This window comes from Bombina bombina, chromosome 5 (assembly GCF_027579735.1).
Source record: "Bombina bombina isolate aBomBom1 chromosome 5, aBomBom1.pri, whole genome shotgun sequence".
NCBI classification, from domain to species: Eukaryota; Metazoa; Chordata; class Amphibia; order Anura; family Bombinatoridae; genus Bombina; species Bombina bombina.
The window spans coordinates 263,960,757-263,987,493 of NC_069503.1; the positions used below are offsets into that span (position 1 = coordinate 263,960,757).

A 26,737-nucleotide genomic window follows, 5' to 3' on the forward strand; every position below is an offset into this window, starting at 1 on the left:
CTGATCGCTTGCTGTACTTAGCAGATGTTATTACGATCATTGTGTAAATATGCTAGTTTAAATGGTGTGTGTTTTTAATTATCTTTATCTTTTGATACTCCGCGTAACAGTAAATCCTCTGCAAGGGACTTGAACACAGTATTGAAGCCATCCCTGTCACCTGAAGCCAGCGTATCCAGTTACTGGCCAGGAATACAGGGGGGTGGCTGAATTTGTGTTCAGTGTCTGGGTATATTGCAGCTGGTTATTTATATGTGTGTGTGTGGCGCACAATGGTAATGTAATAGGGTGTTATCCCAGTTGTAATTTCAAATACATTTTAAATGGTGGTTTAATAAATAATAAGTTTTAACTTATCTATCGCTTCAGCTATTAGTTGAATTTGTATCAACATATTTACCTTAAATTATAGGAATGAGTGCTAATTAACCCCTTCTTGTCCAGTTTCCCCCTTATCCTGCTTAGAAGATAGGGATATTGTAATTTTAATTTAAAGTTAGAGGGTTGGTAGGTTTAGGGGTTAATAGTTTAATTTTGTTTTTTGCGATGTCGGGGGCTGGCGGTTTAGGGGTTAATTGGTTTATTTAGTGGCGGTGATGTGGGAGGCCAGAGGTTTAGGGGTTAATAACTTTATTTAGTGGCAGCGATGTCGGGGAGCGGCGGAATAGAGGTTGATAGCTTTATTATATTGTGGGTGATGTTGGGGTGCGGGGGAATAGGGGTTAATAGCTTTATTATAGTGGCGGCGATGTTGGGGAGCGGCGGAATAGGGGTAAATAAATTTTATTAGTGGCGGTGATGTTGGGAGCGGCAGATTAGGGGTTAATAACTTTATTTAGGTGTCGGCAATGTCGGGGGCAGCAGATTAGGGGTGTTTAGACTTGGAGTTTATGTTAGGGTGTTAGGTTTAAACGTAACTTTTTTTCCCCCATAGACATCAATGGGGTTGCATTACGGCGATCGCCATTCCGCGCTTCAGATGTTAGTTTTTTTCCTAACACGCTCTCCCCATTGATGTCTATGGGAAAAGCGTGCATGAGAACGTATTCGCAGCCCTTCGATTTTGTGCGGTATTGAGCTCATTGCCACCATATCACACGCACAAGGCGGATTTTCAAAAACTTGGAATGGCAGCGTTATGGGGGGTGGAATAACGCAACTTTTGTTGCGTTCGTTTAGCACCCTCTATAATGCAAAACTTGTAATCTAGGTGTGTGGCAGTTATTTATACATTGCTCAAGGCTAAGTTATGCTGTATATTGAGAAAAATAGGAAATGTTACTTTAAAGAGAATGAAAATTAAGCATTAAAGACAGCTATTCAGATGCCTTAGAAATATTTTGGAATTACTGTACAATGCTTATTGGCAAGGCTTAAGAATCAGTATTATGAAGGTTAATGTTCCAAACATTTCATTCCTGATTTCAATCTTTACATGAACAAATAAAATTCAAACTTCATGGAGGTTTGTGGCATTGCTGTGCGGATTGTCATTAGTCTTTCAAAATTTGACTCTTCCCCCTTTTGATCCCCTAAGACAAATTTATCTTAAGAGTTAGATGTTGAAGACATTCTTTTGCTATTACATCAACTAAACAACTTTTAACTTTCTGGTGCTATGGATGAACCCTATTTAATCTCTCATCAGTATAACATAGTACTGAGACTACATTCAAAATTGTTCTTTTTTAATTCAATTTAGGGCAGTAGATTGCATTACCTTCCTTTATATCCAAACCCTCTTCAAAAGCTCATCAAAATATACATTTGTCAAATTTGGTAAGCTGTATAAAAAAATCTATATTTCTTGCATTCTGAGCTGGACAAAGTCAAATTATTTGTCATCCCTAAAAGTTAAAGGAAGCTCTTTTATCAAAGTAATCAAGTTTGGTAATATAATATGTTCTGTGCATAATTAAAATCTACTAAGCACAAGAGGCAGTTTCTTTCTGTGCAACTAAAGCAAATGTGCCAATTTATCATTAGTGGGGCGAGCCTTAGCTGCTTAAAAAAATTAACCCAATGGGGCCTATCTATCAAGCTCAGAACGGAGCTTGAAGGCCCGTGTTTCTTGTGAGTCTTCAGACTCGCCAGAAACACAAGTTATGGAGCAGCAGTCTAAAGACCGCTGCTCCATAACCCTGTCTGCCTGCTCTGATGAGGCGGACAGGAATCGCCGGAAATCAACCTGATCGAGTACGATCGGGTTGATTGACACCCCCCTGCTGGCGGCCCATTGGCCGCGAGTCTGCAGGGGGTGGTGTTGCACCAGCAGCTCTTGTGAGCTATTGGTGCAATGCTGAATACGGAGAGTGTATTGCTCTCCGCATTCAGCGATGTCTGTCGGACCTGATCCGCACTGTTGGATCAGGTCCGACAGACATATGATAAATAGGCCCCAATGCCTCAACTTTATTAATCTTCAAGGCTGCAGTCAGGTGAACACAGAATGCATTCACAAAGGACCACAGACTGATGCCTTATGTTCTATCTAGCTATCTATTGGGTACTTATAGAGCGCAAACTAATCACCCGTGAGGGTCTCAAGGTGCTAAGGGAAAGGGGATAGGGGATAGGAGAAAGGGGGGGGAGGGGGGAGGAGATGGGCATTCAGTCGAAGAGCCAGGTTTTGAGGTCCTTTCTGAACTTTGTAAGGGAGGTGGATTGTCTGAGGTGAAGCGGGAGGGTGTTCCATGTTGTAACCTTTGGTTGAAAAAGTAATCTCCTGTTTTTCATTTTGACAAATAAAGTTTTTCATAATATCATTGTCTTTTATGTATTGCATTATTTTATTTTTTCCCACCCAGCAATGATATCATATTTAAATGGTAATTATGATTGATTCTATTATACTTAGTGAAGCAACAGGGTCTACTACATATAAAATGAGAAGTCTGTGATAGTTAAACTATAAGTTATCATTCAAATAAAAAAAAAAAGAAAATAATTGAGTTTGATCTATTTGCTTTGATGTTTTATAAGAGTCATTGAATACATTTGTCATTGACAGCCATTAAATACATTTGGCTTAGCTTGTATTATTGCAGAAAATGTGTAGCACATTTGAGGGAGAGTGTTATGTTTATTTTAAGTTGGTGGACTGTACGACTTGAAATCAAAAAAACTAAAAAAAAAAAAAAACTATGGTGAGGGAGCAGAGATTAACAAGTGAATAGCACATTGCTAAACATAGATTTTTGATGCGTTTCAAATGAAACTAAGATATATGTTCTCCATACACAGCAATGTTTGATAAATAATGTAGCTTAAAAATATATTTCCTGCTCATTTAAAGAGACACTCAAGTCAAAATTAAACTTTCATGATTCAGATAGAGCATGCAATTTAAAGCAACTTTCCAATTTACTTCCATTAATAAAATGTGCACAGTCTTTTTATATTTACACTTTTTGAGTCACCAGCTGCTACTGAGCATGTGCAAGAATTCATAGAATATACGTCTATGCATTTGTGATTGGCTGATGGCTGTCCCATGGTACGTGTATGCATTTGTGATTGGCTGATGGCTGTTACATGATACGGGGGAGTGGAAATAGACGTAACTTTTACAGAAAAAATCTACTTCTCATTTGAAGTTCATACTAAGTGCTATTGCGTTCTCTTGTTATAATGCATTTGTTGATTATACAAATATATTGTATAATCTTAATATAAGCTTAAAAAACAATTATATTTAAACTATTTTCAGTGACATAAAGCTAGATTATTTCAATAGGTAAAATATCCATAATATTATTTTTAGTTATAAAGATACAATTTTGCAGAATAAAAAATGAAACCTATTTACTTTAACGCATACTAAGCCAGTTATTATATCATCAATTCTTACCAAATTCGAACTGAGAATTAATAAAACCTAATTCTTCAACATTGTGAAAGCTTGCAAGATCTCCTTCTTCCTTTCTACATGAAGACAAAGCATCTTTCCAGATTTTAGTCTCTTTTTTTAAACTGTAACAGTTCCCCGCATATGGTAGCCACGATGGTGGGCATGTGATTGGGGTATCCGTGTCTAAACAAAAGTATAAAGCACATGTTAGAAAACTATTTTATATAAATACAACATTAGGTTGACTATGACATTAAAGTAAAGAAAATAAGTAGGGTTAGATTAGAAGTGGTGCTCTAACTGTTGCACGCAATTAATATCATTTGTTGCGTGCATTAGAAATAGCAATCGTATTACAAGTTGAAAGTAAACGCGATTGCGACAGCACAATTGCATTTTACGCTTGTCCAGTTAGCGCGATTGAAACTCTCATGTAAAGGGTAGTGTGGTAAAAAAAAAGGTTGCACTAAAAATAACATAAATATATTTAAAAATACAGTTACACTCATATAAACACTATTTGATATGTGTATGTACTGTATATGTGTAAATACAGTATGTGTATACATATGAATTTATGTGTGTGTGCACATTCCTATACCTGTACCTATACCTGTATATCTATTCCTATAGATAAATTGGTATAGATATTAATTTTGCATTAATATTATCACATATATATATATATATATATATATATATATATATATATATATATATAAATATTTATTAATAAAAAATCAAAACTCATCTGAGTTTGCTATTTAGGTCTAACGCAGTGTTGAGTTAGCGCACATGAGAAATTACTAATCTGAAGGCTTGTTATTGGAATATTACACATTATATATATATATATATATATATATATGACCTCTGATGAAGCGCATGTGCGCATGCGCGAAACGCGTCAGGTGTTAAGTTTGACTACTCACCTGTGCACTTGCAACTTTGCTGAATAAACTATTTCTTTGAACCAGGCTTTTTGGTTTCGGATCAGCCTCCTTTCTTTTCCCACAGGGGATTCCTCATTGCTATATATTATATATATATATATACATATTTATATATAATATATACATATTTTTATGGATTATTTAGAAATATTTTACAGTATCTATATTCATTTTTAATAATATTTTTTACCAATATTTTATATGTAATACTTCAATAATACACCTTTAGATTAGTAATTTTTCATGTGCACTAACCTGACACCAGGTTAGACCTAAATTGCGAACCCTGATGTGTTACAAATATTTTACATTCCTTTTTCAACATAGAATTTTTTCTTTCTATTATTAAAATATATATATATATATATATAGATATATATATATATATATATATATATATACATATATAAATATACTGTATATATATATATATATATATATATATATATACAGTATATGTCATAATGTTAATGTATAATAGATATTGTTACCTCTAGGAATAAGTGTACAGGTATAGGTATATACAGATAGATAGATAAATATACACAACAACATTTAAAATTAGGGGGAGGTGAAAAGTGAGTTTAAAATCCTCCACTACGCACACAATAAAGAGAAAATAACTCATTGCGTAGTTCATTAACAAATCTAGACAGGCCAGAAGGCTTGTTTTTCCCACAGAAAACCTCTGAATTACATTGTTTCCAATGCAGCAAAGGATTCTAGGTAAGATATGCAAATGAGGTTCACAATGACACCTTTTTTACTTAAGTCTGCTTTTCAGCAGATTCCCTTTACGCCAAAGCATCGCTGTTCACACAGCTTATAAGCTTAGCTAGGGTTAGTGCAGTGATTCATAACCATCCCAGGACAGACTGTTTCGTGGTTTTTGACACTCATCAGCTGGGAGAAGGTTTGAATCACTGTTGGGTGAAGCTGATTTCTGGACAAAATACAACAACATTTCAAAGTAGGGGGAGGTGAAAAGTGAGTTTGAAATCCTCCACTACGCAGACTTGAAGTAAAGAAGTGTGTCATTGTGAACCTCATTTGCATATCTTACCCATAATCCTTTGCTGCATTGGAAACAATGTAATTCAGAGGTTTTCTGTGGGAAAAACAAGCCTTCTGGCCTGTCTAGATTTGTTAATGATCTACACTTGGGGGCCCATTTATCATGTTCAGACTTGCCAGAAACAGTAGTTATGAAGCAGCGGTCTAAAGACAGCTGCTTCATAACCCTGTCCGCCTGCTCTGATGAGGTCGGACAGGAATCGCCGGAATTCAACCCGATTGAGTACGATCGGGTTGATTGACACCTCCCTGCTGGCGGACGATTGGCCGCGAGTCAGCAGGGGGCGGCGTTGCACCAGCAGCTCTTGTGAGCTGCTGGTGCAATGTTAAATGCAGAGAGCTTATTGCTCTCCGCATTCAGCGAGGTCTTGCGGACCTGATCCGCACTGTCGGATCAGGTCGGCAAGACCTTTGATAAATAGGCCCCAATGAGTTATTTTCTCTATATTGTGTGCGTAGTTGAGGATTTTAAACTGACTCTGTTTCACTCTCTCTCTCTCTCTCTCTCTCTCTCTATATATATATATATATATATATATATATAAATACGTATTTACATTAAAAATTACATTGTTCTATATGTAAAGAACACTGGAATGTGAAATATGATAACTCTTGATGGGTTAGCGAGCGAGTGATACGTTTTTTCTTCTGCCCTCTCCATTGACTTCTATGGGAAGAATATGTTAACGTGGGCGGAATATCGCAAAGTCCTTTGGTTAGCTCGCTTCTAGTCTAGCTCGCATCAAAATACATTTAAACAAGTAGCAAATGCATTTTATAAAATGCACTTTAATAATCACCATATAGCCTTATGTTGAAGGGACATTGCATTGTAAAGTGTGATAGCAGAGGTGTATGTGTGCTCTGCTTGTATGTCTCATCTCACATATTTACATTACAAAGTGGCTTAAAACAGAATGAACCTTTAAATGCAGAATTAACAGAGTGTCTGCTCTTTTTAGTTATAAAATTGTTTAAAACCTACTTACAAACTTTAAAATACAAGTCTTGAAGATACAAGCACGGGCATACATGTGCATGAGCAAGTTAGTGCACGTGCCTGAGTGTGTGTGAGCAAAAAAGTGCATGTATGTTTGTGTGCGTACATGTTAGTGCGTAGAAACACTAATGTGTAAAGTATTAAAATTGAGAAAAATAATTCAAGTTTTAAAACTAAATACAAAATGTGTGTGTAGTATATATATATATATATATGTGTGTGTGTAATAGATTCATAGATTTTTATTATATTGTGCTATAATATAATATATCATATCATACTATAGTATCTACACAATTTTGAGTAAGAAGTATAACGTTGCCTAGAGATAACAATTATTGTTGATGATCAAGAGATTTTTTTTTAAAGGCAGATTTACAAAGATGTAATGCCAAATGACCAGCTTCAGTTTAATTCTAGAAGGAGACAGCAGCCTATCAGCCAAAATAATCATGTCAATAGACTTTTCCTACCAGTGGGAATTATGAATGAGCTGGTTGTGATGTTTCCTTTTTTACAAATATATCCAAGTTTTTGAACGCATTCCCTTGTGTCCCATTTGGCAAATTTTGCAGAGTTTAATGCTACACAATTTTTCCCAGGCTCTGCTGAAGGATTTCCTAAAAGACAAAACAACAAGATTAATTAGCTAAAACATAATGTAAAACACTTCGGGCTAGGTTACAAGTAGCGCAGTATGAGTTTTGCGCACACATTATAGTCTTTTCATTGCGCAGATATTACATGTCTTGGAAAATCTCGATTGCGCATGTGCAAAAACCTTTAACGCAACAATCATTTCTGCACTCGAAGAGCTGTAGATAATAGTTTTGCTCAACATAAAAGTTTCACAAAACACTTAAAAAATACATTACAGAGTACAGTTACACTCATATTAACACTGTCTAATAAAAATTATTTAAAAAAATACTGCACACAAAAGTTATAAGGGCTCAAAGGTAGGGGATCTCGGGTGTTAGAAAAAAAGCAAAGGGATTTTACAAAGAGATACATACAGATACATAGAGATACATGGATTTATATGTACAAAGATATGTTTAACTATGGAGATAATGAAAACATTTCACATTACAATCTTATGCAAATTAAACAATATCTTAGATGGATTTTGAAAGAGATATTCGCATATAGATCTCAAGATTTATATATATATATATATATATATATGTATATATATGTATATATATATATATTCATATACATATCTTGCAATAGATATATCAGACCAAATATCAATCACATATATAGAGAAATATTTACTTATAAATAAATAGAACATATTCTGTTAATAAAAAATTCTTGCAACATGAAATATTCACATTTTCAGGTAACTTTTAAAGGAGAATACGTCATGGGCTTTGCGCAACAAATTAGGGTTTTATTGTTTTTATTTTCTATTTGTCTTCTCCATTGACTTCTATGGGGGAAAAAGTAATTTGGCTTTTTGGATTACGCAGTTTAACGCGCGTGCAAAATAAGTTATTTTGCAACTTGTAATACCTGCGCAACCCCAAATGCCGAAAAAAGCCACAACACGCACAGTCTTTATATACGCAAAGTAATTTATTTTTTCTAATAATGTCAGCTTGTCCTAATTAAAGAAAAAGTCTCAGGATATAAGCAGGACAGCTGAGAGGGAGTGGGACAGTTAGGATGTTAGGTTGGTAGGTATACACACACACTAACACCCTACACATACACTCATATACAGTGGGGCAAAAAAGTATTTAGTCAGCCACCAATTGTGCAAGTTCTCCCACTTAAGAAGATGAGAGAGACCTGTAATTTTCATCATAGGTATACCTCAACTATGAGAGACAAAATGTGGAAACAAATCCAGACAATCACATTGTCTGATTTGGAAAGAATTTATTTGGATATTATGGTGGAAAATAAGTATTTGGTCAATATCAAAAGTTCATCTCAATACTTTGTTATATATCCTTTGTTGGCAATGACAGAGGTCAAACATTTTCTGTAAGTCTTCACAAGGTTGTTACACACTGTTGCTGGTATGTTGGCCCATTCCTGCATGCAGATCTCCTCTAGAGCAGTGATGTTTTGGGGCTGTCGCTGGCCAACACAGACTTTCAACTCCCTCCAAAGGTTTTCTATGGGGTTGAGATCTGGAGACTGGCTAGGCCACTCCAGGACCTTGAAATGCTTCTTACGAAGCCACTCCTTCATTGCCCGGGGCGGTGTGTTTGGGATCATTGTCATGCTGAAAGACCCAGCCACGTTTCATTTTCAATGCCCTTGCTGATGGAAGGAGGTTTGCACTCAAAATCTCACAATACATGGACCCATTCATTCTTTCATGTACACCAATCAGTTGTCCTGTTTCCTTTGCAGAGAAACAGCCCCAAAGCATGATGTTGCCACCCCCATGCGTCTCAGTAGCTATGGTGTTCTTTGGTTGCAACTCAGTATTCTCTCTCCTCCAAACACGACGAGTTGTGTTTCTACCAAACAGTTCTACTTTGGTTTCATCTGACCATATGACATTCTCCCAATCCACTTCTAGATCATCCAAATGCTCTCTAGCATACTTCAAACGGGCCCGGACATGTAGTGGCTTAAGCAGGGGGACACGTCTGGCACTGCAGGATCTGAGTCCCTGGCGGCGTAGTGTGTTACTGATGGTAGCCTTTGTTATGTTGGTCCCAGCTCTCTGCGGTCATTCACTAGGTCCCCCCGTGTGGTTCTGGGATGTTTGCTCACCGTTCTTGTGGTCATTTTGACCCCACGGGTGAGATCTTACATGGAGCCCCAGATCGAGGGAGATTATCACTGGTATTGTATGTCTTCCATTTTCTAATTATTGCTCCCACAGTTGATTTCTTCACACCAAGCTGCTTGCCTATTGAAGATTCAGTCTTCCCAGCCTGGTGCAGGTCTAAAATTTTGTTTCTGGTGTCCTTCGACAGCTCTTTGGTCTTCACCATAGTGGAGTTTGGAGTGTGACTGTTTGAGGTTGTGGACAGGTGTCTTTTATACTGATAACAAGTTCAAACAGGTGCCATTAATACAGGTAATGAGTGGAGGACAGAGGAGCCTCTTAAAGAAGAAGATACAGGTCTGTGAGAGCCAGAAATCTTGCTTGTTTGTAGGTGACCAAATACTTATTTTCCACCATAATATGCAAATAAATTCTTTCCAAATCAGACAATGTGATTGTCTGGATTTGTTTCCACATTTTGTCTCTCATAGTTGAGTTATACCTATGATGAAAATTACAGGCTTCTCTCATCTTCTTAAGTGGGAGAACTTTCACAATTGGTGGCTGACTAAATACTTTTTTGCCCCACTGTACACAAACACAGGCATGCAATTACACACACAAAGTCATTCTAGAAAAGAAGAAAGGGTTTTGGTAAGTGCACACACACACTCTGTAAGAACATATAGATAGGACACATTGTGTGTTTGTAACCCTTTTATGTAACTCTCTTTGTAACCTCTTTGTAATTTGTGCAGATTTTAATTACAGCTCTCTTTGGTAAAGAACTGAGTGTCTGGTAAATCATTTAAAAACTGGAATTACTATTAGTAGTATAGGGGCTATATTTTGTAGCGCTACATATACAATATTTTCCTGGGACTGGTGGTAAAGAGTGAATTTTGTACAAGTGTGTGGGGAGGTGACGCTATGGGTTATTACATTTATTACAAAACGCAGAGGATATTATTCAGGGCGTATCCAAAGTGAAATATTAAATGTGATACTGGTGGATTAGAGGGATAATAGTGCAGCAGTAGAGAGGGATGTAATGCATTTTAGAGGAGGCTTACCTGCCTCCAAGTTAACTTTGTGAATCAAGAGCTTTAACAAAGAAACCAAAGTTGGTTTCTTTGTTTTACAACAGAAACCAAACAGCTGGACCTTTATGTGGGCCAAGATGAAAAAATTAGAAGATGTTTGCTTAAAATCATGATTTATTGATATTATCAGAAGAGACAACCTTTAGTAAGACATCTTCTAGCTGATGAATTTGCTAGAAGAAATAAAACATTCCAAGAAAGATACTTGATGTCTAGAGAATGCATTTGTTTGAAGGGAGAAACAAAATTCTAAGAACCAAATTTTGTTTTCATGGCGGAGAAATTAGCTTTATCACAGGACGGATCCTAACTAAGGCCTGAACAAAATTTTGAATGTCAGGGAGTTTTGCAATCTTTTTGTGAAATAAAGCAGACAGAGATGAGATCTGAGCCTTTAAAGAACTTTCATAAAAAACGTTATCCATACCTTCTTGTAAAAATTGAATAATACCCGGTATTAGGAATTCTAAAAGAATGCCAACTAAAGCCATTCTTCCCACACCAAAATAGGAAAATCTGCCAAGCTTGTGATATATGTTTCAAGTAACTGTCTTTCTAGCTTGAATTAAGGTTTGTACAACTTTATCTGAAAATAACCCTTTGTTTTAGGATTAAGAGTTTAATCTCCAAGTCTTCAAGTTGAGAGACTTGATATCTTGATGACAGAAAGGACCTTGATAGAAAATGTTACGTCTTAGTGTAGAAGGTCACGGAGGACAACTGGATATCAGAAACAGATCCAGGAACCAAGTTTTGCATGGCCAAGATGGAGTAATCAAAATTACTGATGATTGCTCTTGTTTGACTCAAGATATTATTCTGGGAAGAAGAACTGTTGAAGGAAAAATGTATGCCAGTTGAAACTAGCATGGAGCTGCTAGAGCATCCACTGACTCCGTTTGTGGATCTCTGGATCTTGCAAAATATCTTGGAAGTTTGTTGTTCAAACGAGAAGTCATTAGCTCTAACTCTGTAAGACCCCATCATTCCACTATCTGGTTGAACATTTCCTGCTTCCCAGTTATTTACCCCTAGGATATCAATAGCAGAAATTGTACAAAGATTCTTTTCTGCCCAAGATAAGATTTGTGAGACTTCCTTCATCGCTAGAGAACTGCAAGTTCCCCCTTGGTGATTGATGTATGCTACTGCTGTGACATTGTCTGATTGGAAACAAAGAAATGTCTCTTTCTTCAGGAGAGACAAGCTTTGGAATGCCCTGAAGAGTTATAGAAGTTTTATTGGTAACTCTCTGTGCTCTCCTGGACCCCCATACATGATAGCCCTCAATATGTCATGTTTATTTCCAGGTTGTACAGACAAAAGATGCTCCCTGAGGAATGGAATGGGTCTATATCCACAAGGATAGAGAATTTCTTGTAGCTGGATCTAAATAGACCATTTGAGAGAGTTCAGTGTAGCCATTGCACCACTGACATAACATGCATAACTGAAGAGGTCTCATTATTATTATTATTGGTTATTTGTAGAGCACCAACAGATTCCGCCATGCTATAAACATAGGCGGTATTCAAGGTAGCAATTAAATGGATTAAATGGGTAGAGGGCACTGCCTGGAGTTGCACTGTTGCAGTCAGCTTTTATGAAGGTGATCTAGAAGCAGTTGGGCTCTTAGGCTTACATTCTCTTAAATTCTAAGGGGGTTCATGATGGATAGCAATGGAGGAGAGGAGCTGGTATTAGGAAAGGTTAGTGTAGGTTGTATGCATCCCTGAACAGAAGAGTCTTTAGGGAGTGCTTGAAGCTTTCAAAACTAGGGGAGAGTCTTGTGGAGCGAGGCAGAGAGTTCCTCAAGATGGGAGCCAGTCTGGAGAAGTCCTGTAAATGGGAATGTGAGGAGGTAACAAGAGAGGAGTAGAGTAGGAGGTCATGAGCAGAGCAAAGGGGAAGGGAGGGAGAGTATCTGGAGACAAGGTCTGAGATATAGAGGGGAGCAGTGCAGTTTAGAGCTTTGTATGTCTGGGTCAGAATTTTGTGTTTAATACTGGAGGCAAGAGGAAGCCAGTGAAGGAATTGGCAGAGACGTGCAGCAGATGAAGAGCGATGTGTAAGAAAGATGAGCCTGGCAGAGGCATTCATTATGAATTGTAAAGGAGCTAGATGGCATCTAGGGAGTCCAGAGAGGACAGAGTTGCAGTAGTTAAGGCAGGGAAAGATGAGAGAATGGATTAAAATCTTAGTTGTGTATTGTGTAAGGAAATGTATAATTTTAGAGATGTTTTTAAGGTGGAAGTGGCAGGATTTAGCCAAGGCCTAAATGTGAGAAGTGACCTTTATGTGGGCCAAGAAATAAATGAAAAAATTAGAAGATGTTTGCTTAAAATCATGATTTATTGATATTATCAGAAGAGACAACCTTTAGTAAGACATCTTCTAGCTGATGAATTTGCTAGAAGAAATAAAACCTTCCAAGAAAGATACTTGATGTCTAGAGAATGCATTTGTTTGAAGGGAGAAACAAAATTCTAAGAACCAAATTTTGTTTTCATGGCGGAGAAATTAGCTTTATCACAGGACGGATCCTAACTAAGGCCTGAACAAAATTTTGAATGTCAGGGAGTTTTGCAATCTTTTTGTGAAATAAAGCAGACAGAGATGAGATCTGAGCCTTTAAAGAACTTTCATAAAAAACGTTATCCATACCTTCTTGTAAAAATTGAATAATACTAGGAATTCTAAAAGAATGCCAACTAAAGCCATTCTTCCCACACCAAAATAGGAAAATCTGCCAAGCTTGTGATATATGTTTCTAGTAACTGTCTTTATAGCTTGAATTAAGGTTTGTACAACTTTATCTGAAAATAACCCTTTGTTTTAGGATTAAGAGTTTAATCTCCAAGTCTTCAAGTTGAGAGACTTGATATCTTGATGACAGAAAGGACCTTGATAGAAAATGTTACGTCTTAGTGTAGAAGGTCACGGAGGACAACTGGATATCAGAAACAGATCCAGGAACCAAGTTTTGCATGGCCAAGATGGAGTAATCAAAATTACTGATGATTGCTCTTGTTTGACTCAAGATATTATTCTGGGAAGAAGAACTGTTGAAGGAAAAATGTATGCCAGTTGAAACTAGCATGGAGCTGCTAGAGCATCCACTGACTCCGTTTGTGGATCTCTGGATCTTGCAAAATATCTTGGAAGTTTGTTGTTCAAACGAGAAGTCATTAGCTCTAACTCTGTAAGACCCCATCATTCCACTATCTGGTTGAACATTTCCTGCTTCCCAGTTATTTACCCCTAGGATATCAATAGCAGAAATTGTACAAAGATTCTTTTCTGCCCAAGATAAGATTTGTGAGACTTCCTTCATCGCTAGAGAACTGCAAGTTCCCCCTTGGTGATTGATGTATGCTACTGCTGTGACATTGTCTGATTGGAAACAAAGAAATGTCTCTTTCTTCAGGAGAGACAAGCTTTGGAATGCCCTGAAGAGTTATAGAAGTTTTATTGGTAACTCTCTGTGCTCTCCTGGACCCCCATACATGATAGCCCTCAATATGCCATGTTTATTTCCAGGTTGTACAGACAAAAGATGCTCCCTGAGGAATGGAATGGGTCTATATCCACAAGGATAGAGAATTTCTTGTAGCTGGATCTAAATAGACCATTTGAGAGAGTTCAGTGTAGCCATTGCACCACTGAAATAACATGCATAACTGAAGAGGTCTCATTATTATTATTATTGGTTATTTGTAGAGCACCAACAGATTCCGCTGTGCTATAAACATAGGCGGTATTCAAGGTAGCAATTAAATGGATTAAATGGGTAGAGGGCACTGCCTGGAGTTGCACTGTTGCAGTCAGCTTTTATGAAGGTGATCTAGAAGCAGTTGGGCTCTTAGGCTTACATTCTCTTAAATTCTAAGGGGGTTCATGATGGATAGCAATGAAGGAGAGGAGCTGGTATTAGGAAAGGTTAGTGTAGGTTGTATGCATCCCTGAACAGAAGAGTCTTTAGGGAGTGCTTGAAGCTTTCAAAACTAGGGGAGAGTCTTGTGGAGCGAGGCAGAGAGTTCCTCAAGATGGGAGCCAGTCTGGAGAAGTCCTGTAAATGGGAATGTGAGGAGGTAACAAGAGAGGAGTAGAGTAGGAGGTCATGAGCAGAGCAAAGGGGAAGGGAGGGAGAGTATCTGGAGACAAGGTCTGAGATATAGAGGGGAGCAGTGCAGTTTAGAGCTTTGTATGTCCGGGTCAGAATTTTGTGTTTAATACTGGAGCCAAGAGGAAGCCAGTGAAGGAATTGGCAGAGACGTGTAGCAGATGAAGAGCGATGTGTAAGAAAGATGAGCCTGGCAGAGGCATTCATTATGAATTGTAAAGGAGCTAGATGGCATCTAGGGAGTCCAGAGAGGACAGAGTTGCAGTAGTTAAGGCAGGGAAAGATGAGAGAATGGATTAAAATCTTAGTTGTGTATTGTGTAAGGAAATGTATAATTTTAGAGATGTTTTTAAGGTGGAAGCGGCAGGATTTAGCCAAGGCCTAAATGTGAGAAGTGAAAGAAAGATCTGAGTCAAGTGTGACCCCAAGACATTGGGCATACGGGGTAGGGGTAATGATGGAGTTGTCAACAGTTATAGAGAGATGGAGGGTGGAGATTTTAGAAGAAGGGGGGAAAATAAGGAGCTCAGTTTTGGAGAGATTTAGCTTAAGGTAATGAGAGGACATCCATGAAGAGATGTGAGAAAGACACATGTGAAGTCTCATGTGAAACCGAGAAAATGGAATTGCATCTGATGCAGCAATCATCAGACCTAGAACTTCTATGCATGACGATACAGTAGGATTGATTAGAGACTGACGTTTTGGACATGTTGACTATAATTTTAGATTCTGCTAAAGTGTTGATAACAAAACTTGCCTCAACTCTAGGGGGCGCCACAAAAAATCAAAAAGTAAAATAATATATAATCTGTAAAATAATAAATCAAACCCAATTCAAACAAATAGTATTGCTATACAGAATAAAAAAGGGGTAAAATAATTAATAAAGGGTAAATAGATGATACACTTCCTCAAATAGTGCCAGTCAAATATAAATAATAATAATATAAAAATTTGAATCTACCCAAAACAACAATCTTTTTCAATATTGTACATAAAACAAATGATAAACTAATATATGTTAATTCCAATAAGTACAAACTCTTATCTGATATGAAAGTCTAATAAAGATCCGTGGTGTGGACTGTATTCAGTGTGAATTCCTTTCTTGGATCCAACTTTCAGATGGCGGTGCTTCTTGTCAAAACTGACAACATTACGTTCTTGGCAATTAACCTGATAATATCAACAATAGCATCATAGATAAAGGCATTTGCTGACCACAAAAATGTGTACAACATTGAAAATCTTCATCAGCAGAATTATCTGACATCTGTTCAGATAAATGATCACACCAAAGAGTAGAGGCTGCTGCCATGCAAGCAACACTAATAGCAGATTTAACTCCTACAGGACAGGGGCAAGTGGACAAGATCGAACTTCCAAAGTAAACAAGCCAGAAAAAACAGAAGTCTATCGCACTGACTACAACGCTGCTGATTGGATCCTAGGGGACTGCCTACATTGCTAAGCACACCCCCCAGTGGTATTTTAGAGCATCCAAGTTCTGAAGGGATTAAACAAATAACCAGCTCGAAGGCTTCCTGTGAAAATATTCTAGCATTCTTTTTCAAAGAGGTATGATCCTCTAAAGAGATAACAGTTCTTTTAGCAAGAGTATATTTTACAGGTAAATTGGTAATTATTTTAACTAGGTAGCTATTAAATAGTTATTAATTATTTAATAGCTATTGTACATAGTTAAAATCAATACCAAGTTACCTGTAAAATAAATATAAACCCTAAAATAGCTACAATGTAATTATTAATTACATTGTAGCTATCTTAGGGTTTATTTTATAAGTATTTAGATTTAATCAGGAATATTTTAATTAATAATATTAATATTAATTAGATTTATTTTAATAAGAATTTAGTTAGGGATGTTAGAGTTAGATAGGGTTATTATACTTAATATATATATAATATAATAACGATATTAACTATATTAACCCTAATATAATTAGGGTTAATATAGTTAATATATATATATATAATATAATAACTATATTAACTATATTAACCCTAATATAATTAGGGTTAATATAGTTAATATAGCTGGCAGCGGTGTAGGGGGATTAGATTAGGAGTTAATCTATTTAATATACAGGGAGTGCAGAATTATTAGGCAAATGAGTATTTTGACCACATCATCCTCTTTATGCATGTTGTCTTACTCCAAGAGCCTACTACCAATTAAGCATATTAGGTGATGTGCATCTCTGTAATGAGAAGGGGTGTGGTCTAATGACATCAACACCCTATATCAGGTGTGCATAATTATTAGGCAACTTCCTTTCCTTTGGCAAAATGGGTCAAAAGAAGGACTTGACAGGCTCAGAAAAGTCAAAAATAGTGAGATATCTTGCAGAGGGATGCAGCACTCTTAAAATTGCAAAGCTTCTGAAGCGTGATCATCGAACAATCAAGCGTTTCATTCAAAATAGTCAACAGGGTCGCAAGAAGTGTGTGGAAAAACCAAGGTGCAAAATAACTGCCCATGAACTGAGAAAAGTCAAGCGTGCAGCTGCCAAGATGCCACTTGCCACCAGTTTGGCCATATTTCAGAGCTGCAACATCACTGGAGTGCCCAAAAGCACAAGGTGTGCAATACTCAGAGACATGGCCAAGGTAAGAAAGGCTGAAAGACGACCACCACTGAACAAGACACACAAGCTGAAACGTCAAGACTGGGCCAAGAAATATCTCAAGACTGATTTTTCTAAGGTTTTATGGACTGATGAAATGAGAGTGAGTCTTGATGGGCCAGATGGATGGGCCCGTGGCTGAATTGGTAAAGGGCAGAGAGCTCCAGTCCGACTCAGACGCCAGCAAGGTGGAGGTGGAGTACTGTTTTGGGCTGGTATCATCAAAGATGAGCTTGTGGGGCCTTTTCGGGTTGAGGATGGAGTCAAGCTCAACTCCCAGTCCTACTGCCAGTAGGTCTGGGTGGAAGACACCTTCTTCAAGCAGTGGTACAGGAAGAAGTCTGCATCCTTCAAGAAAAACATGATTTTCATGCAGGACAATGCTCCATCACACGCGTCCAAGTACTCCACAGCGTGGCTGGCAAGAAAGGGTATAAAAGAAGAAAATCTAATGACATGGCCTCCTTGTTCACCTGATCTGAACCCCATTGAGAACCTGTGGTCCATCATCAAATGTGAGATTTACAAGGAGGGAAAACAGTACACCTCTCTGAACAGTGTCTGGGAGGCTGTGGTTGCTGCTGCACGCAATGTTGATGGTGAACAGATCAAAACACTGACAGAATCCATGGATGGCAGGCTTTTGAGTGTCCTTGCAAAGAAAGGTGGCTATATTGGTCACTGATTTGTTTTTGTTTTGTTTTTGAATGTCAGAAATGTATATTTGTGAATGTTGAGATGTTATATTGGTTTCACTGGTAAAAATAAATAATTGAAATGGGTATATATTTGTTTTTTGTTAAGTTGCCTAATAATTATGCACAGTAATAGTCACCTGCACACACAGATATCCCCCTAAAATAGCTAAAACTAAAAACAAACTAAAAACTACTTCCAAAAATATTCAGCTTTGATATTAATGAGTTTTTTGGGTTCATTGAGAACATGGTTGTTGTTCAATAATAAAATTAATCCTCAAAGGACAATGCTAAATCAGTATTGTAAATTTGAACCTTCCAAGCCTTTCTTGCCTAAATAGTGGATATTTTAACTGTTTGAAGTCTCTATCACCTGCCAAAAAGCCTTTTCCCCTTGCAGAAAAGTCTCCCACCTGATAAAAAGACTGTCCTGCCTCTAGAGTAATGGTTTTAACGGCACAAATGGATCAACTAAAGTTGTTTCTCTCATGCATTCAGTTTGTTAACTTTTTTGTTAAAGGGCTATTCATTCATGGCATTTAAACAAATGCAATGGAAATGGAAACGTGTTACTTTTTACATTCATCTGAAAATTGATGTACATAGGTAATGAAGAATATGTATCATTGACAAGTATAACCACCAACAAAATGATAGCTTGGAGTACAACATGACAGGATTTATATGCATGACAAAGTGAATAGTATGGGGTTAATGCATAGAATTCAGCTTGTATGTTCTCAAAATAATGTCATAGGGTGACCACATTTGTAACAAAATATCTTAAATGGACACAAAACCTAAATGTTGCATAATTCAGAGAGAGTATACAGTTTTAAATAACTTTCCAGTTTGCTTCTATAATCAAGTTTGCTTCATTCTCTTGGTATCTTGAAGTAGTATAAATGCACTCCTGGGAAGTAAATTGGAAAGCTGTATAAAATGGCATGCTCTGTCTGAATCACAAAAACTAAATTGTGACTTACTATCCGTTTAACCTTAAAGGGTTATGAAACTGAAACAGACTTTTTGCCTAAGGTTGTTACTTCAGAGAACTTTAGCAGATATATTGTTGTCCCTTCTTTGTGTCCTATTCCCCAGAATGCTTCAGAGAGATCTATGCATAATTTGGTTGTTTTTTTGGGCATTGAAATATTAAATTGATGCAACTAAGGACTTTAGACAAACTTCTAGTTTGTTCATTCAATTTTCTCATTCTAGTAAAGGTCAGAAAGTTTCTTTGGCCTCTTGTTTGGAACTTTTGATTCACAAGGCTTACTTGGAGGCAGGTTCCTAGTGGAAGAGAAGAGTAATTCCCAGGAGTAATGGATCATGGACTCTCACCACCATGGGAAAAAAATAATTTATCAGGTAAGCATAAATTATATTTTTGCACCTGCTGCTGTAGTGAAGGGGTTAATACCATACTTTGTTATCATTTAAGTATTTATATAGAACATTTTTAATAGTTGTTTAGACCAATGTCCTGTAACCCCAAAATAAAGACCACTGCTCCAAAACTTGTCCACCTGCTCTGAGGCCACAGACAGAAATCAACCTGATCGAATACGATCGGGTTGATTGACATCCCCTGCTAGCGGCCGATTGGCCGCGAATCTACATGGGGTGGCATTGGACCAGCATTTCACAAGAACTTTATCGATGTGCAGCGGACATGATACGCTACTTCGTATCATGTCCGCTCGCACATTGATAAATATGCCCCTAAGCCTCTACAGACTGCACCCTTATTTCAGTTCTTTTGACAGACTTGCATTTTAGCCAATCAATGCTTACTCCTAGGTAACTCCACGTGCATGAGCACAGTATTATCTATATGACTAACATGAACTAACACCCTCTAGTGGTGAAAAACTGTAAAAATGCATTCAGCTTAGAAGCGGCCTTCAAGGTCTAAGAAATTAGAATATGAACTGCCTAGGTTTAGCTTTCAACTAAGAATACCAAGAGAACAAAACAAAATTGGTGATAAAAGTAAATTGGAAAGTTGTTTAAAATTACATGCTCTATCTGAATCATACAGTTTATTTGCGAATAGACTGTCACTTTAAAGTGATGCTAAATTTACATTCATTAAAATTCTTAAAGTGTGCATTATTTTATATCTAAATAGTGTCAAATACCTTTTATTCATTCTATTACTTTGATTTTCTTAACCGCCCTCCGCCAGCCCGCTTCATTCTTTTTTTTTTCTGAGGTGATGTTTTTCACCTCATATATAATTGGCTTGCTAGCGACACAACATTTTTCCAGAGTAGCTGGACCAGCAATAGTAGTTAGGGAAACTGCTGATAGACTCTTTACAGGAGTAGGCCTTTTTGTTTTTGTATTTTCTGTTGCTGCTGAAAAGCATTTTTCATTTAAAGGGGAAGTGTACCCTGACTCTGTAAAGAGACTTTGTTTTACTTTTATTAATGAAAAGTTGCATACAAAACAAAGTAACCTTTCCACAATATATATATACAAAGTCCAGTAACAAAGCACAGCCATCTTCAGACTGCAACTACCAGGTTGACAGAAAGGTTAATGTAAACAAAGCAGATTGACAACAATCACTGCAGGCTCGCCAGAAACACCAGTTATGAAGGAGCATTCTAAAGACCGCTGCTCCATAACCTGTCCGCCTGCTCTGAGCAGGCGGAAAGACATTGACGCAATTCAACCCGAACGAGTACTATCGGGTTGATTAACACCTCTCTGCTGGTGGCCAATTGGCCGCGAATCTGCAGGGCGCGGTGTTGCACCAACAGCTCACAAGAGCTGCTGGTGCAATGCTGAATACGGAGAGCGTATTGCTGTCCGCATTCAGCGAGGTCTGTCGGACCTGATCCTCACTGTTAGATCAGGTCCGACAGACCTTTGTTAAATAGGGGCCTATGTCTTTTCTTTGCTTCCAATACTTCCACCTTTGCCCCAGCAATCCCCACTCTCTTTCCCATCTACCTCCCATTGTGCACCCTCCACTACCTAAGTTTTCTCGTTATCTTTACTTCCTTCACCCCTTTCCCTCTCACTCATTTTCTGCTCCCTTTTTGCCTTCCTCATTTACTCTCCCTACTCATCCTCACACCAATCTTTCTGTTGCACTTCATTCAATCTCTCCACCTATCTCTCCCTCCCTTCTCTCTTTTCTCCCATTCTACACACGTTTTGTTTTGTATTTCTTCTAACCTTCTCTACCTACTACCCCTTCCCACATTACATTCACACTCTCTATCTTTCCACCTTCTCTTACCCTCTCTTCTGCCCTACTCCTAATTTTATAAAATAAGCTGCATTTATTGATAAAGGCCAGATGCATGGAAGAATCATCTAGCAATAAATTACTTAAATAGCATTTGTATAATGTTATGCCTTTAGTACATGGCCTGGTTTAACTCCCTACACCAAACCTTTAATCAGATTCTCCCCACAAGTCCCAATCCCTGAAAACTCCCAACTGTCAGAAATAATTATAACCATTTAGACATCCCTGCATTTATTTACCCTTATCATGACAATCCCATCACAATTAACCATGTGGCTCCTTCACCATTATTAAAGGGATAGGAAAGTCAAAATTAAACTTGCATGATTCAGATAGAGCATGTCATTTTAAGACATTTGTAAATTGACTTCTATTTTCAAATGTGATTTGTTCTCTTGGTAACCCTTGTTAAAAACAAATACGCACATATCCTACACTAGTGGGAGCTGGCTGCTGATTGGTGCCGGCACACACTTGCCTCTTGTGATTGGCTAAATGGATGTGTTAAGTAAGCTGTCAAGAGTGCACTGCTGTTCCTTTAGCAAAGGATAATAGGAGAATGAAGCAAATTTGATAATAGAGGTAAATTGGAAAGTTATTTAAAATTGTATGTTCTATCCAAATCATGAAAGAAAATGTTGGGGGTTTCTATCCCTTTAATGTTGATCCTGATGGCAATAGCCCACCTATGTAGCTCAAGCCCCAATTGTAATTCAGGTCTGATAATAGAGGCCCCAAGCAATACATGCCCAAAATAAATACAGACTAATTTTCATAATAAGCCCATAAACTGCAATTAAATTCTATATAAATATGTGAAGATCAAGAAGATTCAGACCATGGTATGGATGCAACCTGTGCAAGTTATTGGTGTTATTTATGGGTATTTTTTAAAAATTAGGAACAGTAATTTTAGTGGGTCTTTAGGTTTTTATGGAGTGATTAAATAGCTGTTTTTGAAATATCGGAGGGCATCTGGAAAGAAGTCTACTACTGGAAGAACTGTGTAAGGGGGGTTAAGAGTTATGGAGGATTGCAGCTGGGGGTAATGGTGTAGGGTGGTAACTATAGGTACTGGGCAGTATTACTGCATGGTGATCATGCAGGTGGGGGGAAATATAGGTGTTAAAGGGAGATAAGTTGGTAGTCTGGGTTGGATAATAGAGCTGCAGCAGGTATAGCAAGGATTAATACATGTAGAGGGGTAATTATTTCGGTTAATTATCAATAGGGAGGTCAGGGCTCAGGTTCATGGAATTATGAAAAACACAATTTGTGCAATTTGCAATGGAAATTCTGCAATTATAGGTATTTATGATTGGGTGTCTGGATAAATCTAATACTGCCAGGAACACAGCTACCAATTGTGCATCATACAGGTACCTGTGTTACTGCAGCAAGAGAAAAAACCTCCCTACCAGGTTGTTGATTGGGATGAGTTATTAGATGACCCTAATAATTAGGGCCCAATGATAAAATAACTTGCCAGACATGAGCATTATATTGTAATGTAGTTGTTTCTCTTTCATATTCAGAATTATGTCTGGTGAGATAAAAAGCTCCCAAGCTAACATTTTCCTTTCTAAAATTATTTCAGGTACCTCACGTGGGTTGAGACTTCTTAGATAATTTTGCCAGAGTGGAGAGCTTTAAATCATTGGCCCTCAGTGAGCTGAAAATGTTGACGTATAATAGTGATACATTGTGATATTATATAATATAATATATAATAGTGATAAATAATAGTGATTTCATTGTGAAAATAGAGCCTTTATGTAACCATAGCTATTGCATTTTGTTCTCTTATAGCAACTTCAGTTCTTCACCAAGACTGAGCCTGGGCTTATCCTCTAAGATAAAGTCAATGCTACTGGCATAGAAGTCAACTGAAAGCCAAATCTGTGGCATTTGTCGGTAATAATAAAAAATTTGAAACGTTTAAACTATAAAAACAACCAAATTTCAACCTCTTAAAAAAATGCCCTTTTTAAAATCACAATAAAAATACTATATTTGATGTAACTGTTTGTAGATGTGACCATCCATTGAATCCTTCATCTTGTTCTTGTTGGAAATGTCACCCTACATTGCAGCTTCCAAAATGTTGCAGTTGTGATATTACACAAGCCAATATGGCTTAAAAGCATCTGTAATGCTAATGTCTAACCCTTTCCCCAATCCCTTACACTAACCTCAGTCCCTAACCATAAACCCAAGCCCTACCCCTAACTCCAATGCCTAACTATAGCTCCTAAACTTTAAATGTAGAGATAATGGTGTCAGTATTGTTAGCTAATAAATCTCATTGTTGGTAAGATTTTGCCAGACAGAAGATAGCTGCTTACCAGATTCCAACTGTGACATTCTCATGATAGACATCATGGACATGAATATGTGATTAGGTTCCCCTCAGACTACACTAATATACTAATACTAAATACAAATTAAGTCAATGTTTCTTATTAAACTAACTTGAATACTAGTCCTTTAGAAATTGTGGTTTATTTAAAACTTTTATTATATGTCTCAGCATTGATTCCCTCAGATGTCTGGACCAAGTGGATTAGGGCAGAATCAAGGAGATGAAGTTGGGTGACCTAGGTATAGAGTTTGGAGAAACCTGGGATAGAGTCTGAGCTGTCTGATGATAGTGTTCCTGGGCCGGAGCAGGGAGTGCAGTTTTCTCTTCTAGAAACTGGACCATACATTAATTAGGAAAGATAGCAGGAGGACTTCTAAAGCATGACCACTCTAAACATTTTGGTACAGTATGTAATTTTAAAACTAGCAATGCCCCAACTCCATGTGTTTAACCTCCACATAGGGGTTAAAAACATAGTCAAAGTGTCACTCAGGAGCTTCAGAACACTCCTGGTGCCAAGCGGAAACTACCAGTCAGAAGTGCTATTGATTGTACTTTAATAATGTTAACACATAAATTATAGAGGTTATTCTCTCTCTCTCTTGTCATGGGTGCTGCAATGTTGCATTCCAGACCTGACGTCTATTACATGCATTAACTCTAGTGGAGTGAACCCTAGGTTCCAAAATGATAGCACTCATTATTAGAGGGAGGTGCATGAAATGTATTTAGGTCTAGATTACAAGTGGAACACATTTTTAACATGCATCTATAAAGGGGCAAATTTGCCTGTTACGTGCGCATGTTAAAGGGACACTGAACCCAATTTTTTTCTTTCATGATTCAGATAGAGCATGATATTTTAAGCAACTTTCTAATTTACTCCTATTATCAAATGTTCTTTATTCTCTTGGTATCTTTATTTGAAATGCAAGAATGTAAGTTTAGATGCCGGCCCATTTTTGGTGAACAACCTAGGTTGTCCTTGCTGATTGGTGGATAAATTCATCCACCAATCAAAAACTGCTGTCCAGAGTACTTAACCAAGAAAAAAGCTTAGATGCCTTCGTTTTCAAATAAAGATAGCAAGAGAACGAAGAAACATAGATAATAGGAGTAAATTAGGATGTGGCTTAAAATTGCATGCTCTATCTTAATCACAAAAGAAAAAAATTGGGTTCAGTGTCCTTTTATATATCCAGCCATTACTGGTTAATGCTACAGCACTTTGTGCTAAGCCCAATTAACCAGAGGTCAGACCTCTGGTTAATTAAATCAATTCCCCCTATTTCCCCCAAAATAAAGTGGAATATCTTGAGAAAACATTGATGTCTGGAGTGGGGAGAGAGGATCTACCTGACTTGGCTATTTTATCTATAGATGCAGAAAAAGCCTTTGACTCTGTTACCTTTAAACATTTAAATACATCTCTGATGAAATTTGGGATCAAGGGCAAATTCCCTGAATTTATAGAAAATCTGTATAAGCAATCAGCTGCAAGAATGATAGTTAACGGCATTGTTTCCTCCCCAATTGATTTGGGAAGAGGAACACGCCAGCGCTGTCCTCTCTCTCCACTTCTTTTTGATGTTGCTATTGAGCCCTTGGCAATTATGCTAAGGCAAAGTCTGGAAGGCATAAAAATCTTAAATCATGAGATGAAAATTGGACTCTATGCGGACAACGTCTTGCTGTATCTGTCAAATACCAAAACTAATATTCCTAAACTTATGCAGATAATTGATCATTTTGGCACCTTCTCAGGTTATAAGGTAAATGTATCTAAATCAGAGATTCTATGGATCCGGAGGAACAGTAATTTATGCATAGACAATTAATTTAAAACAGTAACAGAGTCATTTAAATATTTAGGGATTAACATCCCGATTAAATCTGGTGACCTGTATAAATTTAATATAACTCCAATAATAAAACAAATTAGGGAAAAACTTAAATTATGGCAAAATGTACCCTTATCAATTTCGGGTCGAGTAGCATTATTCAAAATGGTCCTCCTCCCGAAGTTACTATATGTGCTTCAAAATGTTCCCTTAATTTTGCTTGAAAAAGATGTGCGCTTGATTAATAGTTCAATTGGACAATTCCTCTGGCAGGGGAAAAGACCCCGCATTTCTATTAACAAACTTTCTCTTCCAAGTGAGTTTGGAGGTCTGGCGTTGCCAGATATCAGAGCATACAATCTCAACTTTCTGGTACGTATAGCAAGTGATTGGATTTTCTCTAAAGACTATATCTTAAATAGCCATCTTGAAATAAATGTATGTAACCCATATCTTCCTGTAGCAATGCTCCATTCCCCACTAAAGAGTTACCTTCTGAAATTAAGGGTCCTAAAACGATTTCTAATCCTATTAAGGCATGGTGGAGGATATCAAAACTTCTTTCAGTTAACTCAAGGATATCAAACTATCTCCCCCTAGTAGGGAATCCGAGATTTCAACCTGGGTTAAACTCAGAGGTCTTTGGTAGGTGGCATAAGAAATAAACAAGTTATTTTATTTGATAGATAAGGACAGAAAGATTGTTAAAACATTTGAAGGGCTAAAAATGGAGTTTAACTTACTTAATAAAGATTTCTTCGCCTATCTGCAGATAAGGCATTTTCTCTCAGAAGTAACTAAAGAAGTAGGTTGGTGCTGGGCACTAGGCACATTAGAAAACTGGCTTGCACTTACTAGAAATGACCAGATGTCCATCTCCCCATGTTATCACATACTTGGATTTAACAGGGGAATTCCTATCTTGGCGAACCTTGCATCAACATGGACTCCACTTCTGGTTCAAAATATGTTGGATTCAAAGATTCTACAATACTCTATAGATAAAGTGACAAAGACAACGCTTTCCGCTACATGGCAGGAAGCACACATTAAACTACTCCATAGGGCATA

General features: G+C 37.3%; 1 protein-coding gene across 2 annotated transcripts in view; it reads right to left on the reverse strand.

The window, feature by feature from the left end:
* The window catches only part of MRC1 (mannose receptor C-type 1), a 294,794-nt gene that overhangs the window by 183,826 nt on the left and 84,231 nt on the right, over positions 1-26,737 (reverse strand). For both annotated transcript variants that reach the window (XM_053713973.1, XM_053713974.1), the window contains exons 6-7: positions 7,354-7,500; positions 3,851-4,033 (exon numbers count right to left, since the gene is read on the reverse strand). In XM_053713973.1, the coding sequence (XP_053569948.1) occupies positions 3,851-4,033; positions 7,354-7,500 (330 nt within the window). The remainder of the gene's footprint in view (positions 1-3,850; positions 4,034-7,353; positions 7,501-26,737) is intronic.